At 41.5% G+C, this 15,589-nt stretch overlaps 3 protein-coding genes across 8 annotated transcripts in view; 2 read left to right on the forward strand and 1 right to left on the reverse strand.

The window, feature by feature from the left end:
- Window positions 1-877, forward strand: part of CC2D2A (coiled-coil and C2 domain containing 2A) — a 445,922-nt gene extending 445,045 nt beyond the window's left edge. For all 6 annotated transcript variants that reach the window (XM_070757359.1, XM_070757362.1, XM_070757363.1 and 3 more), the window contains one exon: window positions 435-877. The gene's annotated coding sequence lies outside the window, so the exon portion shown is untranslated. The remainder of the gene's footprint in view (window positions 1-434) is intronic.
- LOC139170328 (uncharacterized) overlaps window positions 1-15,589 on the forward strand; it is a 355,966-nt gene that overhangs the window by 89,422 nt on the left and 250,955 nt on the right. The gene's annotated exons all lie outside the window — the stretch shown is intronic.
- FBXL5 (F-box and leucine rich repeat protein 5) overlaps window positions 2,096-15,589 on the reverse strand; it is a 151,886-nt gene continuing 138,392 nt past the window's right edge. Inside the window, 2 exon segments of the mRNA XM_070757367.1 lie at window positions 2,096-2,912; window positions 14,225-14,373. Coding sequence (XP_070613468.1) covers window positions 2,836-2,912; window positions 14,225-14,373 — 226 coding nt within the window. The 3' untranslated portion in view covers window positions 2,096-2,835.

Here is a 15,589-nt window from a genome sequence, read left to right on the forward strand (position 1 = left end):
TCCCGGCAGAGGTGCCGTGTCTGCCTCCTCGCTGGCTCCCACGCAGCTCTGCTTACCCGAAGCCTGGCGTTGATGCTTGAGAGTGGGCTTGGGGCGCTCGGCATCAATGGCCGCCATGGCGCCATTGTTGTTGTCGCAGCGGCTGCCCTGCGCCGGCCAGCAAAGCCGGCTGCCCAGGAAAGCAGTGCAGGAAAGCGGCGCGTTTGAAAAGTGCACTGCTTTCCCGGGCAGCCGGATTTGCTGGCTGGCGCAGGGCAGCTGCCACGACAACAACGGCACCGTGGCTGCCGCTGATGCCGAGAGCCCTGAGCCCGTTCCCAAGCGTTAATGTCAGGCTTCGGGTTAGCAGAGCTGTGCGGCGGCAGGAGCAGGCGGGGAGGCAGACGTGGCGCCTCTGCTGGGAAGGGCTGTCAAAGAGGCCCTGAAGGGGACAGGGTGGTCCCCGCTGCCTGTGTCAGCAGCGACGTGGCTGTGCTGGCTGGGGCAGAAGGTTGGAGTTGTGCGGAAAGCAGCACCCGCTGGTGGGGCCTGGTCTGAGAGCACCAATGGCAGCTGCCGTGGGGGCAGAGCCAAGGGGAGGGCGCGGAGATGGTGCCCACCGGAGAAGCGGAGAGAGAGAGAAGTGGATCAAAAGAAAGAAAAGGGAAAGAGGGAGGGAAAGACAAGTGGAGAGGAAGGAGGGAGGGAGGGATGGAAGGAAGAGAGAGAAGGGGGGGAGAAAGAGAGAGAGAAAGGGAGAGAGAGAAAGAGGGAGATAGGGAATGAGAGAGAGATAGAGAGGGAGAGAGAAAGGAAGAGGGAGAGATGGAAAGAGAGTGAGAAAGAAAAATGAGAAAATGATGGGAAAGAACGAGGGAGAGGAAAATGAAACGAGAGAGAAGGAAAAAAAGGGAGAGGGAAGAGAGAAGAGGAGAGGAAGGGAAGGAAGAAGAAATGGAGGAAGTTTGTTTATTTAAGTTTAAATTTACTTGTTAATAAAGAAGTATAAATTACTTTATTATTTAATTACTTCTTTATTTTAAATATTGTATTTGTTCCCATTTTGTTTTTTACTTTAAATAAGGTATGTGCAGTGTGCATGGGGATTTGTTCATAGGTTTTTTTAATAGTCCGGCCCTCCAACACTCTGAGGGACAGTGAACTGGCCCCCTGTGTAAAAAGTTTGGGGACCCCTGCTCTAATGTATTTGAATTGTCCTTTTACTTGTTAAAGCAACATTTGTAAATATTTCTTATGAGTTGTTTTAAATTTAATCAAGGTAACGTATTTACAAAATAAACACTATAACATATAGTACATTTATTTTCCTCCAATTGTGACATAGAAATGTGACAAAAGTACTTTCAGAAAAGTTCTTTCAACTCCTTCTATCCCCTTATTTGTTGGTGGCCATATGGACAAATTCTTTTTGTTTTGTTTTTTTAGGAGTCACAGCTGTCAGACTGTATGTGAGATGAAACAAAGCACTGTATTTTTCAATACAGGTAGTCCTTGTTTAGTGACAATTGGAACCAGCAGCCTGGTTGCTAAATGTAGTGTTGACTAATTGGAAAATCACAAGATTGTGACTACGCTTTGCCACTCTTCCAACCTTTGAAATGCTCACTCCAGTTATGGGAAAATTAGGAAAACCTGAATTAATGTTTTTAATTATTTCAATTAATTATTGCAAAGGAAGGGATTACAAGAGAGTAGGCAGACAAGCAGTGGAGAATATACATCAAAAGGAATGCAGTGTTGCTGATTCTTTCTGTAGGGTGCTTGGGGCTAGAAGCAACATCTGGGTGTATTCTCTATAATGTGCCTTCTTATTTTCTTTTGTTTTTACTTCCTACAACATAGTCCCTTCCTCTTCAATCTACTCTGCAGGGGGAGAGATCAGGCACAAGACAATGCATGACTGTAGTGGTAATCAAATGACTGGGACACTGCAGGGATGGTAAATGTATTTCATGGTTGCAGTTATTTTTTCAGCACTTTGCTACACAAAGCAGTCAATAAGTGAGGACTAGTTGTAAACACATGCCACCCAACACTAGTAGCAAATTATCTTCCACCTTTGTATCTTCCCAACATGCAAATGAATACAAGAAAGTTTCTTAAAGCTGCAATTTATTTATTACAGTTGCTCTTATCACAGAGAAATTGCTTTTTGGAAAATTCCTTTCAAAATTCAACATCTTTAGTATTTCTATATAGATATAGGGGATTATGGTTGCTATACATCTACAGTTAAGCAAATACTTTGAGAAGCCGACAAGATGGTGTGGCAACAATAAGTCACTGGCCTGCTGTAAATGTAGCTCTATTAGAGTAACAAACTGATGCTGATGGGAATGTTTCATTTACTGTTCCTCAAGCCTAAAAAGTGAAATTAGTACTAAAAGACAGGAAAAAAAATCTCTAATTCAGGAAGAACAACTCTGGGATAAGGTAGTTATGGGGAAAATAACTACTTAACAATAAGTTATCCAAATGTGTTTCACATTCATTGATTTACATATAACTATGTACGGTTTTTTTTAATGCACTTAGCACAAAGAGAGGGGGGGAATGCCAAATTTAAGTGCTAAATATCAGGGTGAAGGTGTCTAAATGATTTAATGATTTCTTATCACAACACAAAAAAATTTAACCTCTCGCCTTCCAAATCAGTATGGAATACTCTGAAAAATGATAAAAGGTTGCAGGTTGCTTACAAGTTTCTGAATTATGGAGCAAAAACAATCCACAAATCACATTCCTAAATAAAACGGCCAAGAGCAAGATGCAAACTGTAAAGTGCATGTGAGGAAGCCTGCGGAGCTAAATGAAGCAGACAGAAAAGGAGTTGGATCATTCACCGGAGCGGCAGCAGGCTCGGAAACCACATTGCAAGTTCTGGCATCCGCTGGCAGTTTCAGCGTGAGGACCTGTGCAAAGAGAATAAATGTGAAAGGAAGAACAAAGGGACCAGCTACAGTCTCAGCAGAAACTGTTGTAACAGAAATGTGTTTCTGTGATTTTCACTAAGGCTTACAAGCTAGGCTAGCAAAATAACCTAAAATGTAAAAGGTTTATTGATCAATGGGGAATATCAGACTACAGGCAATAATGGAATACAAAGATTCATCCAAACTAAGTATATTACTCCACAAAAATTCAAGGGACATTGTGAACCATTGATTACTAATGAAACTTTGTTAAGAAAACTGGACTGCACACTATCAACAATACTATCAAAAGCTACTTACCTCCATTTGCTAGGACTTTTTCCTTTAAAAAAACATGCAATCCAGTGCCTATATTACTTGGCATATAAAAATCACATCTGTATCACTGAATTTAAGTCAAAATTCTCTTAATGAAGAACAAACAACTATGTTAACCCTAGCAATATATAGATCAATGATGGCAAACCTTTTTTCGTTCGCATGCCAAAAAGGGGGTTGGAAGGGATACTAGCATGCCTGACGTGTCCACACCCATTACCTCCCCCACGCATGCGCACACCTCCACACGCTGGCCCCTTGTGCTGTTCAGTTTCTGAAGCCTGGTAGCTAAAAAATTGCCCAATGGACAAACAGGAAGTTTGGAAAAACGCATTTCCGGTTTGCCGTTGTGCTGATTTTTTTGCACCCAGGACAGGCAGAAGCTACTGGGAGCAGGAGTTGGGGAAAAGAAAGCTTTCCAAAGTGAAAGCTTTCCTCTCAATTTGCTCTCACACGCACGTCTGAGGAATCTATTGTGCAGCAAGGGGGAGAAGCGGCTTCTGTCTGTACCTTGTCGCACACGAACACATGAGCTTAATTGAGAAGCGGGAGTTGGGGGGGAAATAAAGCTTGCCAATTTACTCTCACATGCCAATTTTCCCTTTTCCAGGAGGGTGGCAGGAGCGTGTGGGTTCTCCCTAACCTAATCAAAGCTGAGGGGCAGGGCGGAGATTCCATCTGAGGCATCCCAAGGCAGTTGGGGGTTGCATCTTTTCCCTAGATTCTGCAAGCTTCATTCCCCCACTTCAGGTTTAGCAACCTGATGACAGCTCAGCATGCTTCTTCTCCGCTGCCCCCCCCCCCCAAGTTCTCTTCCTCACTTCCCACACCCCAGCACAAGCTCCTCTGCCTAGTTAAGCACAACTTGAATCCCAGCCTCGGGACACATTTCCACGGTTGGTGGCAAAGCTCCTGCTCTCCAGCAAAAGACAGCCTCACCACCCCCTCCTTTCTCTTTACCCACTGTAGGTTAAGAACAAAGCCCACAGTGGAAGCTGCTTGTTTGTTTATTTGAGATTCTTTGATATGTGTGTGTCAGTGTGTGTGCATGTGTAATTGTCTCTAGCTGAAGGAGCTGAAGTAGAGAATCAAAGCTCGGAGAAGCTGCGGGAAAATGCAACCCCCTCCCAAACTTCCTGCTGGGTTAAAGTAGACCCTCGAGATGCCCTCTGATGGAATCTCCGCCCTGTCCCTCAGCTTTGACGAGGCTAGGGAGATCCCAGATGGTCCTGCCACTTACCTGGAAAGACGGAAATTGGTGGGGTCGTCGAGAACCAGCAAGCCAGAAAAAAAGGCTGTGGAGTGGCAGGGAGAGAACAGCTGTTCAATAGCCAGAGCCTCCTCCCAGCTCCAGGAGCAGGGATTGCATGGCAGTTGTTTATTTCCAAATCACTCTCTGTAGGAGAAATGCAGCTTTTGAAAGCCTAGTTTTGATGTTGTCCCAGGAGAAACTGCTCTAAGAAGCCACCCCCACAAGCAGAGAAAAACAGGCCTGGTTTCATCTATGCGGGGTGGAAATTCCTCCAGCGCCAGAAGCAGGATGGGGATCCCCCTGTTTTTTCCTCCCAAATAGCTCTTTCCTTTTGCTCAAGTTATCCCTCCGAGAGATTTGCAGGGCAGGGCAGGGGGGAAAAAAATCTTGTTTTGCAAAAGAGGAAGGGGGAGGAGGGGCATCAGCAATCCCTTTGAAATAACAACAAACGATAATGATAATATAACAATGCCAGTAAGAAGAAAGCAGCCAGTCAGCACCATGTAAGCCACTGAGTTTTCTTCCTCGCCTGAAATGCCAAATAAAACTATCCTTTGTGGAAACCATGGTAGCAAATAAACACATCAATATCCCAAATGACCCTCCTGATTTGTAGGCGCTTAGTCTGCCTCCCTTGCCACAGCCGCTGCCACCCTCCACATGCTCCCCCCGCCCCCACGCACAGCAACCTCCCAAATCTTTTGCATGGGGGAAAGCCCCGGAAAGAACAGCCCAGGCACAGCTTGGAAGGCGAAAGGCTCCGATCCCCCATGTTGCAAAGCCTCCCGATTCCTCTTTCACTGTGTGTGTCTGTGTATGCCCAGCTCCCCTCTCGCCTCCTCTGCCAAAGGCTGAGTCTGCTGCTGCCGTCCACACATGCCTACACACACAGAGAGAGCAAGAGAGAGAAACATGCATGCACGCACGGCAGCCTCCTGAATCTTTTACATGGGGGAAGCCCCAGAAACAGCAGCTTGGGTACAGCTTAGAAGGCAAAGGGCTCCGATCCCCCCCCCCCCATATTGCAAACCCTCCCGATTCCTCTCTCTCTCTCTGTGACATATGGAGGGCAACAGCGGCTATGGCGAAGGAGACACAAAAGTTTGTTCAGCCTTTGACAGGAAGGGAGGAAGAGAACCAGGTGCTGTGAGAGGCAGGAGGGAAGTCAGCTTATTTCTTTAAAAATCCAGACTGGAGTCGTGCAGGAGAGCTCCAGACGCCTCTCCTGCACGGCTCTGGTCCACTGGCGAAAGCTTCAGCCGGGCTCTCCCCTGTTTCCCTCCCGTCCTCAGAAATGGGTTAGGCAGGATGGGAGGTTGCCATGGGGATGTGGTGGCAGGGAGAAGCCTACCTCTCCAATTCCTGCAGCTGCTCGTCCAAGATGGAGGACAGGTAGCACTGGCTCTAAAGAGCTCCTCCAAAAATAAATAGGCTTTCTTCTTCTTTTTAATTTATTTTTAAATTTTTAACTCTATTTTACATTTTAACATTTTAACAAAATATTTTATACTTTTAACTTATTTTTAACTTTTTCAACTTTTAAAAGCCTATACCGGGTGGAGTGCTTTTGCAGCAGTTCCTCCTACATTTTTTTTTATTTTAACAATCTTTTAAACAATTTTTACTGGATATTTTTACTTAAATAATATTTCCTGGAGACATACCAAGCTTTGGTGGTTGTGAACTAATAAGGCATGGGGAAAAGAAAGAAGCACCATGGAACCAGCCCAGGATCTCTCCCACCAGAGAAGAATGCAAAAACAACCTAAAATTGAAGAGCTCTTTGCTGGCAAGAGACTTGTAAGTAAATCTAACCCCCCCCCCTCCACTTTCAACAATCTAGAGAGGCCAGAACAGGTCCTGCCAAACAGCCAACCGTTTCTACAACCAAGGAGTCCAGTTACAGCTACAGCTGATATGGAGGCTGAGGAAAAGACCAAAGAAAGAGCAAGAAACAAACTAATTCAGAATGTGGAGAGCTTACCGTGGGAGAACACAACAGAGTTTATGGCAAAACAATGTCTACTCACAGGCAAACAGTTGAGCAACTGATAACCATTCAACTTGATGTAGAGGCAATGAAAAAGGATACAGTTGTTTTTCTGCAAGCCCAACAATGGGCTACAGTCACTCACACTAAGGTTCTCACAGCAAATATGGATAAACCCCATAGTCAGGATAAGGAAGAGGAGAAATTTAAAGAGCCCGCAAAAAAGTGGCAGCCCACGCAGAAAATTAGGCCTTCTCCAGGCAGGGCTGCAAGAGGGGGATGTGCTAATAGAAAAGATTTATTAGAAGACAGAAAAGTATCTCCCCTACTACAAGCACATCAGGTTGCTCTTAGAATTCATTTGATTAGAATTAATTATGGACGTTGAAATACTAAGAGTGCCATACTAAATTCCTTAAGCCAGCTTCTCCATTGTCAGAGGGAGCAGATTGATCTCCATGCTGTGGAGTGGCTTCCAGAGCCCCCAAATTGGAAAAGATTTCTTCTGACTTTTAAACAGCCCACCATTCCACTAATGTTACTTAAGATGAAGGCACATCTAGCCTCCTTTCAAATATTTCCAATCAGAGTTTTCTGTGAGGAAAAGGTTAAACCCTTAATTGTCAACATGGGAGCCTCTAAAGATGCTGTCTTTTCCACACTCTCAACCTTGGGAAAGAGAGATGAAGAAAGTGGGAGTAAGCCAGCATTGCTCAGTGATGCACTTAACATCTCAGAAACTGGACTTATTAATGCTTTCGGCCCTCTCCCAAGGGAAGAACAAGATAATATATTACTTAAGATGGAAAACTTAAGGAAATGTCTACTGACCATAGTGGACACAGCCGAACCACTTATAGACTTGGTTTCCCCAGTGGTGGTGCCTCTTGCTTCTCCTCCAGGAAGGAAGGGTTTGCATAAATGTGAGCTTATGGAAAACAGAAGCCAAGACACACAGGGGCCACTAGAGGACCCAGCAGAGAAGGAGATACTAGCATCCTTATGTAACTACCCAATAATGCCCTCAGTATTACAATTGAGTGAGAGAGGCCCCGCGTCAGTGTCATAATCTCAAAGCCGAATGGTGTATAATCTAACAACCCCTTCTTATACATCTAGTGAGGAGGTATCTGAATGGCAAGCCCTTTTAGCTGGTGTTAAAAACTCTTACCATGAACAATTTCCCCAGGAGTCTATACAGGATTTAGATGGGACCACCCCATCTTCTAGATAAGGGCAACTTTGAGTGTGATGACACCTCAATCCATCGCAACAACCCCACAAATTCCCTCTGTATAATAATAATAATAATAATAATAATTATTATTATTATTATTTATTAGATTTGTATGCCCCCCTCTTTTTACAATCCCCAAACTGAACAGGAGTATAAACAACAGAATGCTGCTGGGTGGTATCGTTTTAGAGGTTTAATTCATCCTGATCCTTTGATAAATAAGGATATCATTTTGGTGCAAGAGACCTGGACCAGGGATGACCTTCTCTTAAATGGATATCACTCGTATAAGCCAGAAGCAAGGCCAGATACAGGCCCAAGAAGACTGAAGGGAGGGCTGGGTATTTTCATTTCTACCAATTTGAGAGCAGAGCCTTCTCCTCAAGATAAACTCAGTCCTGCTTTTAATAATTAACGTTTATCTTCTGCCATTGGTAAGAAAAGCTGACATCACTGTAGTATGGATGGATTGGAACATTATATTAGTAAACTACACATGGACCATCCAAAAGCCAGAGTCTTACTGGGGGAGATTTCAATGCTGAATTGGGACCAGATGATTATACATTATATACAAAATATCATTATCCACCAACGGAGGCTCCCATAAGAACAAATTCCTCCCTCACATGACTCTCCAAAGACAAGAAAGCAAATTTTGCTGGCCTCTGGCGTGCAAAGATGGTGAATAAACTTAATCTTTATATAGACAATGGATCCTGGGCTGGAGATTATCCTGGCAAGATCATTTTTATGGCAGGGTCCAAAACCAGCACCATTGATTATATTCTAACCTCTATGGACTTATTACATTATGTAAATTTTTTTGAAGTTCTTCCTTACCTGGAAAGCAATCACCTACCTTTATATATATATATGAAGTCTCTCATCAGGCAGATGCCCTTCGCAGACCAATTTATCCCTGCAATTTCACCAGCAGGCCCAACAAGATGTAGAGTCAAATGGTCCCAACAACTTGACCAAAAGGTGAAAAGAGCTCTATCAGAGGATAATCTTCAAAAACTTCGCTCAGCCTTTATCACAGCCAACCCTTCTCAAAACTTACTAGAATCATATACAAGTATAATCCATAAGCTTCAACCAATTCTAGTATATGATCGAAACTTTTCAGTAAGAGGTCCTACACTACCTCGAAGCCAAGAAAGCTCTCACCTTGACTTATAAGCTATACAAAAGTGAGACTGGAAATGGCAACAAAACAAGCCTAAACCATCTTGTTACACTCAAAAAACAGTATAAGCAACTAATTGCCCTTAAGAAGAGACAAGATGAAAGGTCCTCCTGCGAACAGCTTATTGGGACCGCAAAGCAAAAGAACTCCTCTCTATTCTGGCATTTAATAGCTCATTTAACAGCTAGACACTCAAATAGAATACATACTCCATTAGATGTACCCATACCTCCTAATACCTGGGAACTTCACTTTCAGAGGATGTAGGAAGACCCATCTAGTGAGAGTATAAGATCTACAATGAAGGACTTGCTAAATTGTCCCCAGGTCTCAGAGCCTGAAATCAAATCACTCACCGGCCAACTCACCGGCCAATTCAGGAGCTGACTCGGTTACCTCAGAAATATTGAAGAATAACTTGGAGTGGTGGACACCAGTTTTGGTGGCGCTATTCATGTATATTGATTCCACTGGCTACATCCCAGAGGATTGGGGCTTGGCAATTGTGATCCCAATTTTTAAAAGGGGAAAAAGAGATGACCCTGCCAATTATAGACCAATAAGTCTATTAAATATAATTAGTAAACTTTACGCCAAACACCTACAAGGCAAGCTAAAGGAGTGGCTGGATTCTGAGAATCTGATCACTGAAGAACAAGCCGGCTTTAGAGAGGGAAGGGGCACTATTGATCAGTGCTTAGTTCTCCGGAACCTTATTGAAAAATACATCTCAAATAGTCCTGTATCACTATATGCTGGATTTATAGATCTCAAGGCAACCTGATTCATTTACTAGGACTAAATTATGGGAGAAGCTGGAAGTTGCCTCCATTGACCAAAGGCTTCTTCATTTACTACATGCCCTACATACAAAAACGTCCCTCAAGGTGAGGTGTAATATGCAAGGGTCCCTCTCAAAGCCAGTTAAAACTGAAAGAGGGGTTAAACAGGGGTGCATCTTGGCCCCCCTACTTTTCAACCTTTATATAGATGATATGGCAAAATGGTTGAACAAGCCAAATCACCCCCCACCCCCCAAAATAGGTGACTGACCATTGCTCTTTCGCTCTATGCAGATGATGCCATGATCCCCTCCAGGACACCAGAAGGCCTTAAAAGAGCTTTGCGAGCCCTTCTTCAGTACTGTAATAATAATAACCTGAGTATAAATTATGAAAAAATACCTTCAAATAGCTGGGGGTGGTCTTTCAGGCGAATGGTTCAAGGAAAGCACATGGAAATATGCAGCTGCCTTGGGCCAAAGATCAGCGAGCTCCAGTCTCAATTTTTTCCGCATAAAGGGAGGTTATTATGTTCCTGCTGCTATTAAGCTTTTTATGGCCAAGTCGCTAGCTCAGCTTCTTTACGGGTATTTGCTTGGACTGCCAACTTCAGCTTTACACTTTACACCACTAGAAATAGTTCAATCCAAATTTATTAGAGCAATTCTCCAGATGCCACATTGCGTTTCAAATGCACTTCTGTGCCTGGAGACTAGATTGATAAAAGTCGAAGCAAGAATCTGTGGTTAAAGCTTAATTTTTTCCCGCAAGGTCTTGCTCCGTTAATCCTTCACGACGAATTTTCCTCCTCATGGATTAAGGCCATCGAGTTCAATCTTCACAAATTAGGCTTCTCCCCAGCTTCAATACTCGAGATGAACTATGATATAACAAGACAAACCTTGCGACAAAGGGTGGAGGACATCGAGAGGCAGGAGGGCTTAAATAAAGCTCCGCTGTTTCTGGCCCCAGATGCCACTAGATATGTTTTGGCTCTTGCCAGATATGTTAGACACCTGGAATCAACAAACCACGGAAAAGCATTTGCTCTTATACGGTGCCATGCGCTTCCATCTGCCATTTTTTAAGGCAAGTATAAAAGAACACCATTCACTGATTTTGCCCTTGTGGCTCAGGAGAGGTAGAGATTGAGGGACACATGCTCCTGAGATGCTCCTTTTATACAGACATTAGGAAAACATATTTTGCCACTAATTGCAAGGTATCCTGGCCACTCAGACACTACCTATCTCCAGTGGCTGCTTAAAGATGAACAGGCCATAATTACAGCACAGGTGGCCAGATTCTGCAGAGCAGCAGTGGGGATTCATCGTAAATGTGTGCCTTCATCATAGCGAGATATGTACATCTTTTGTATATCTACAATGGGTCAATTTTGGTTGGTCAGCCAAAAGTCATGTATTTTGTAAGTCATTTGTCTCCAGATGTCCAAGAACCTCAACACCTAGCATGTCTTTGTTGACTAGGGTGAAGAGCAAATTGGATGGTCAACGAACTGCTGTAAGTCAAGGACTACATTTATCACTCAAGAATCTGCTACTATGATCAAAGAGATACTAAAATGTCTAGATTCTAAGTATCTGAAATGGTTCTTGGATGTTCTGTGTTTTTTTAAAAAAAATATTATTATATTGATGGTCTTTGACTGTAATAAAGATTCAGTCGTCCAGCACTCTGACTTTCCAATTGGCACGCGCAGCCAGCAAACCAGTCAGCAGCTTCTGTGGGTTTGGCAGCCGCTTCTCCTTTTTCTCGTCATTGTGCATGCACGCCACAAACCCGGAAGTTTCATGGCTGCCGTCTGTCGTGCCAAGCAAAATGGCTCCGCGTGCCACCTGTGGCACACGTGCAATAGGTTCGCCATCATGGATATAGATACTTCATATGAGTTTCAATCTAATCTTAATATACCTTTTCTGATTCCTTACTGAAACTTATCTGTGTGCTAGTACAACATATTGAAGAATTTAGTAAGATTTAAAATCCTAAATTTTGCTAATGATTTTCCATATGTTTTGTCTATAGCAGAATACTGAAAGAAGTAATTTCCATACAATCTAATTGCCAATGAAATATTGTAATTGGGTTAAAATATGATTATTTAAAGTAAGAAAATCCATATTTAGTAATTTTCATCCCCCCCCCCTGATGTTTGCTTCCTCCCCTCAAACTAGTTCAATCAAACTTAGCAGAAAGCAGCAGATGAGATGGACATGGGCTAGAAGGAAAAGAGTTCACAAGCTCCAATATATAAAATCAGAATAATACAGCTGAATCATCCTTAACTAACATTCACTCAATGTCAGTTGCTAAGTTCAGGGTGTCCAAGGGGAAAGCATTTTGAAATCCCCTGATATTTCCCTGTAATTTGCATCTAGTTAAGGCACGATCGCAGATGACATCATACCAAATGGCTAAGCCGTGGAGAAATATCGGTAGCTGAGGAAGGAAGTTGTTGCTCATTTTGCTTGACTCTGCCAGCCAGCACGATCCGGTTTTTTAACTTGATTTTTCCCTGATTTTTAAACATTTTAATACAGTTTGATTGCCCCCCCCCAATTTATTCCATTTTTTTCAAAAATTCCCTGATAATTCCCTGATATTTTCCAAACTGCCGATTTCCCTGATAATTCCCTGATTTCCCTGTTTTCTAGGTTTGCTGGACACCCTGTAAGTTGTAAGTTGTTAACAAGTAGTTCTGCTAGGATATTAGGAAAAAAGCAACAACATATAAAATTTAAAATTCCTTCAAATATCAGAACAACCGAAGTAATAAATGAACCCTAACATCACTATTATGGAATTTTAATTACTTTTTTAAAAACCCAGATTTAGGGCAGTAGTGTTTGACTCAAATGTTCTAAGGGTGCTTTCCACTTTACAGCAAAGGACAAGTAAAGAATCAGCTTATGATTTGCTTTTCTTCTTAAATTTCAACTGAATCATTGCAAGCATCTAGTTCTCAAGATTTATTATTTCTTTTTGTACAAGTCTTTTAAGATTAGACTCTCTTTCCCTTCTCTCTGAAAACCTTCACAAATGTTACATGCAAAGTCTTTTTTAGAATGTTTATCTCAAACTACAAGGCTAAGAGATGAAATTACCTCACAACAATTAAAACAATGAAGCTGGTCCTTTTCCACTTCCTATTATAAAACCAAAGGGATGTAATCAAACATTATGTCAAGTGAACAAAAAAAGCATCTGAGAAAATAAATGAACTTCCACGTCTTATTTCTTTAGCGTAGAGTCATATTTATTAACAAAGCTAATTTAGATTCAGTATGCTTCATTCCAACTTAAGGTCCCTTAAGATTACATCCAGGTCAAAAGCTCATCTCCCATCCCCACACCCACAAGGTCAATCTTGTGGACAAATCCAATGCAGGGATTTCTAATTCCTTCCTGTGTTCAGTTACTTTGGATTCTGCGTGAAGGAATGTGTGCTATGTGGCATATTCTCCCACTCTCTCACTTTAATTTTTTTCCCTCTCATACTGTGTCAGGCCAGCCTTTGAATTTACATATTAACCTTGGACCTGACACATTACTTTGTCAGTTACAACCAGAAAGTCAGCAGCAGCAGAAATATACTCCTGTATGATCTTGGATATTCCTCAATATTAGGAATTCTGGTTGAACAGAATATTTAGGTCCTCAGATATTTAAGTACTCAGAACATTTAAGTCTTCAGTAAGCAGTTGACAGTAGACCCACCCAGTATATTCAAATTTCTATACTTCAAGTAAAAATAAAATGCTGCTTATTATGGAATTCCTCACTATAGAAAGAGAAAATGAAAGCAGCATGAGATGTCATTTTGAAACAGATGTAATTACAACCATTGAGAAGCATTATATCATTTTGCAAATTTATTCTGAAATACTCTTGGATGACATCATTTTTCATGCATGAATTTCACTTTCATGCGGTATAACAAGTAGAAAGTCAGGAATTTGCCAAGGATACCAACACAACCATCATACAGAAGCATTTCTGTCAAGACCATTCCCAACATGATTTTTGGTCTGTAAATTCAGAATTTGAGACTTAAGTCAATTTCAACTCTGACCAAGAATGCCATTTTTAAATGTACTTTTGCACTGGAAACAAAATTGGTAGTTAGAATATTATTAGTAAGATACTTGGTACTAAATTAATTAACCTTTGAAAACACTCAATACTGAGCCTTCAATCATAAAAACCTCTCAACAAGATTACATATATAATCTCTTTACAAACATGTATACCAGAATAAAAGCAAACACAAAAATTAGAGATACTTTTCTTTTAGAAATAGATCATTAGCCATTTGACTGAAAATAAATTGTTTAATGCTCCTCACAACTATGATTCCTTAAGAAAACAGTGTAAACTTAGAATATATTTTCAATATACCTTTGGCAAGACAATCAATTTACCAAACGTTTGTACAATATAGGATATCTTCCATTCATGTAAAGAAAAAGATTTTGAAGTGTGAACAAACATTTCATTACCGTTTATGTTGTCACAGTAGTAAAAGTGTTCATGATTTAGAGACGGGCACACCGAGACCAAATCTTGCAGACCAGCACTGGTTACTGTCAGACAGCCAGAGAGATTGAGGTGTTCTAAATAAGGTAGCCCACCTCTAAGAGCCAACATCCTAGGAGTAGAAAACAAAAGTAAGTTAAAACCATGTCAAGAACTTTTCTTATCCATTAACTACAAACTGTTGGCCACCGAAAGTGGTCTTTCTCTATATGCTCTGGTTGTCAGAAATTCAACTGAGGAATGCTGGGAGGAATATGCAATTGTAGTGCCAAACCATTGCGCCCATAAATAGCAACAGTTCCTGGGAGATTACAATTCATCCTCTAAAGTTAATGAATTGAAGTTAAAAGTGGAAAGTAACAACAGATTTTGGAGTGAGGGTGGTTGGTGGCAATAAAAACAAAATAATTCTAAGCAATAGTTTCATTTTAAAGACTAACCTGGATACATGATTGGCCTAAAAACCTACCAAGAACAGTCCAATATTTGACTTCTATGTACAGTTTAGTATTATTTCACAAAATGATAGCTAATAGAGACTTTCAAATCCTCAAAGAAATTGTTCTAATTGTTCTCAGCTAAACAATTTAAAAACTGCTCTGGAAACATTTGTATTCCATCCATCTGATTTGCGGAACTTACCATTTTTTAATCTTTATTGCAATAGTGATTGTAAAAGGTCTCTCCCAAAAGATGACCTTGACAGCAAAGGTTTAATCCCACCTCTTCCCCCTCCCGCCGCCAGCAAGAATACAAAAGAAACAGAACAAATACAATAGCAAAGTAAGAATTTATCCTTTTCAGCAGGAGAAAATCTTTGCCTCTGGTTTCTGTGACCTGAAAGTTATTCTATAATAAACCTATTGTTATCAGTCACTGAAGAGGAGCCAACAAGAGGAGCAAAGGAAAACTTTTTAATAGAACAGTAACAATAATAATTATATTATGTTATACATAACGAAGATAAAGGTTTCTCCTGTTCATTTATGTCCGAGTAGGGGGTGGTACTCATCTCTGTAGGTGAGACAGCCAAGCATTGTCTGAAGACATTTCTGTGGTCACGTGGCCAGCATGACTATTCGCTGAGACATATGGAACACAGTTATCTTCCCATAAAAGTGGTTAACTATTTATTTACTTGAATTTGCATGCTAAGTGGGCAAGAAATGGGAGCTCACCCTATCGCCCTATAGATCTTGAACTTGGGCTGTGGGCTTTCCAGCTTACAAGCTCAGCAACTTTAACTGCTGAGCCATCACACCCCCAGATATAACATTTAGTATATTATTTTATAATCATATTATAACCTACTTTTAATTAATATGCCA

The sequence above is a fragment of the Erythrolamprus reginae genome, chromosome 7 (assembly GCF_031021105.1).
Source record: "Erythrolamprus reginae isolate rEryReg1 chromosome 7, rEryReg1.hap1, whole genome shotgun sequence".
Classification (NCBI taxonomy): domain Eukaryota; kingdom Metazoa; phylum Chordata; class Lepidosauria; order Squamata; family Dipsadidae; genus Erythrolamprus; species Erythrolamprus reginae.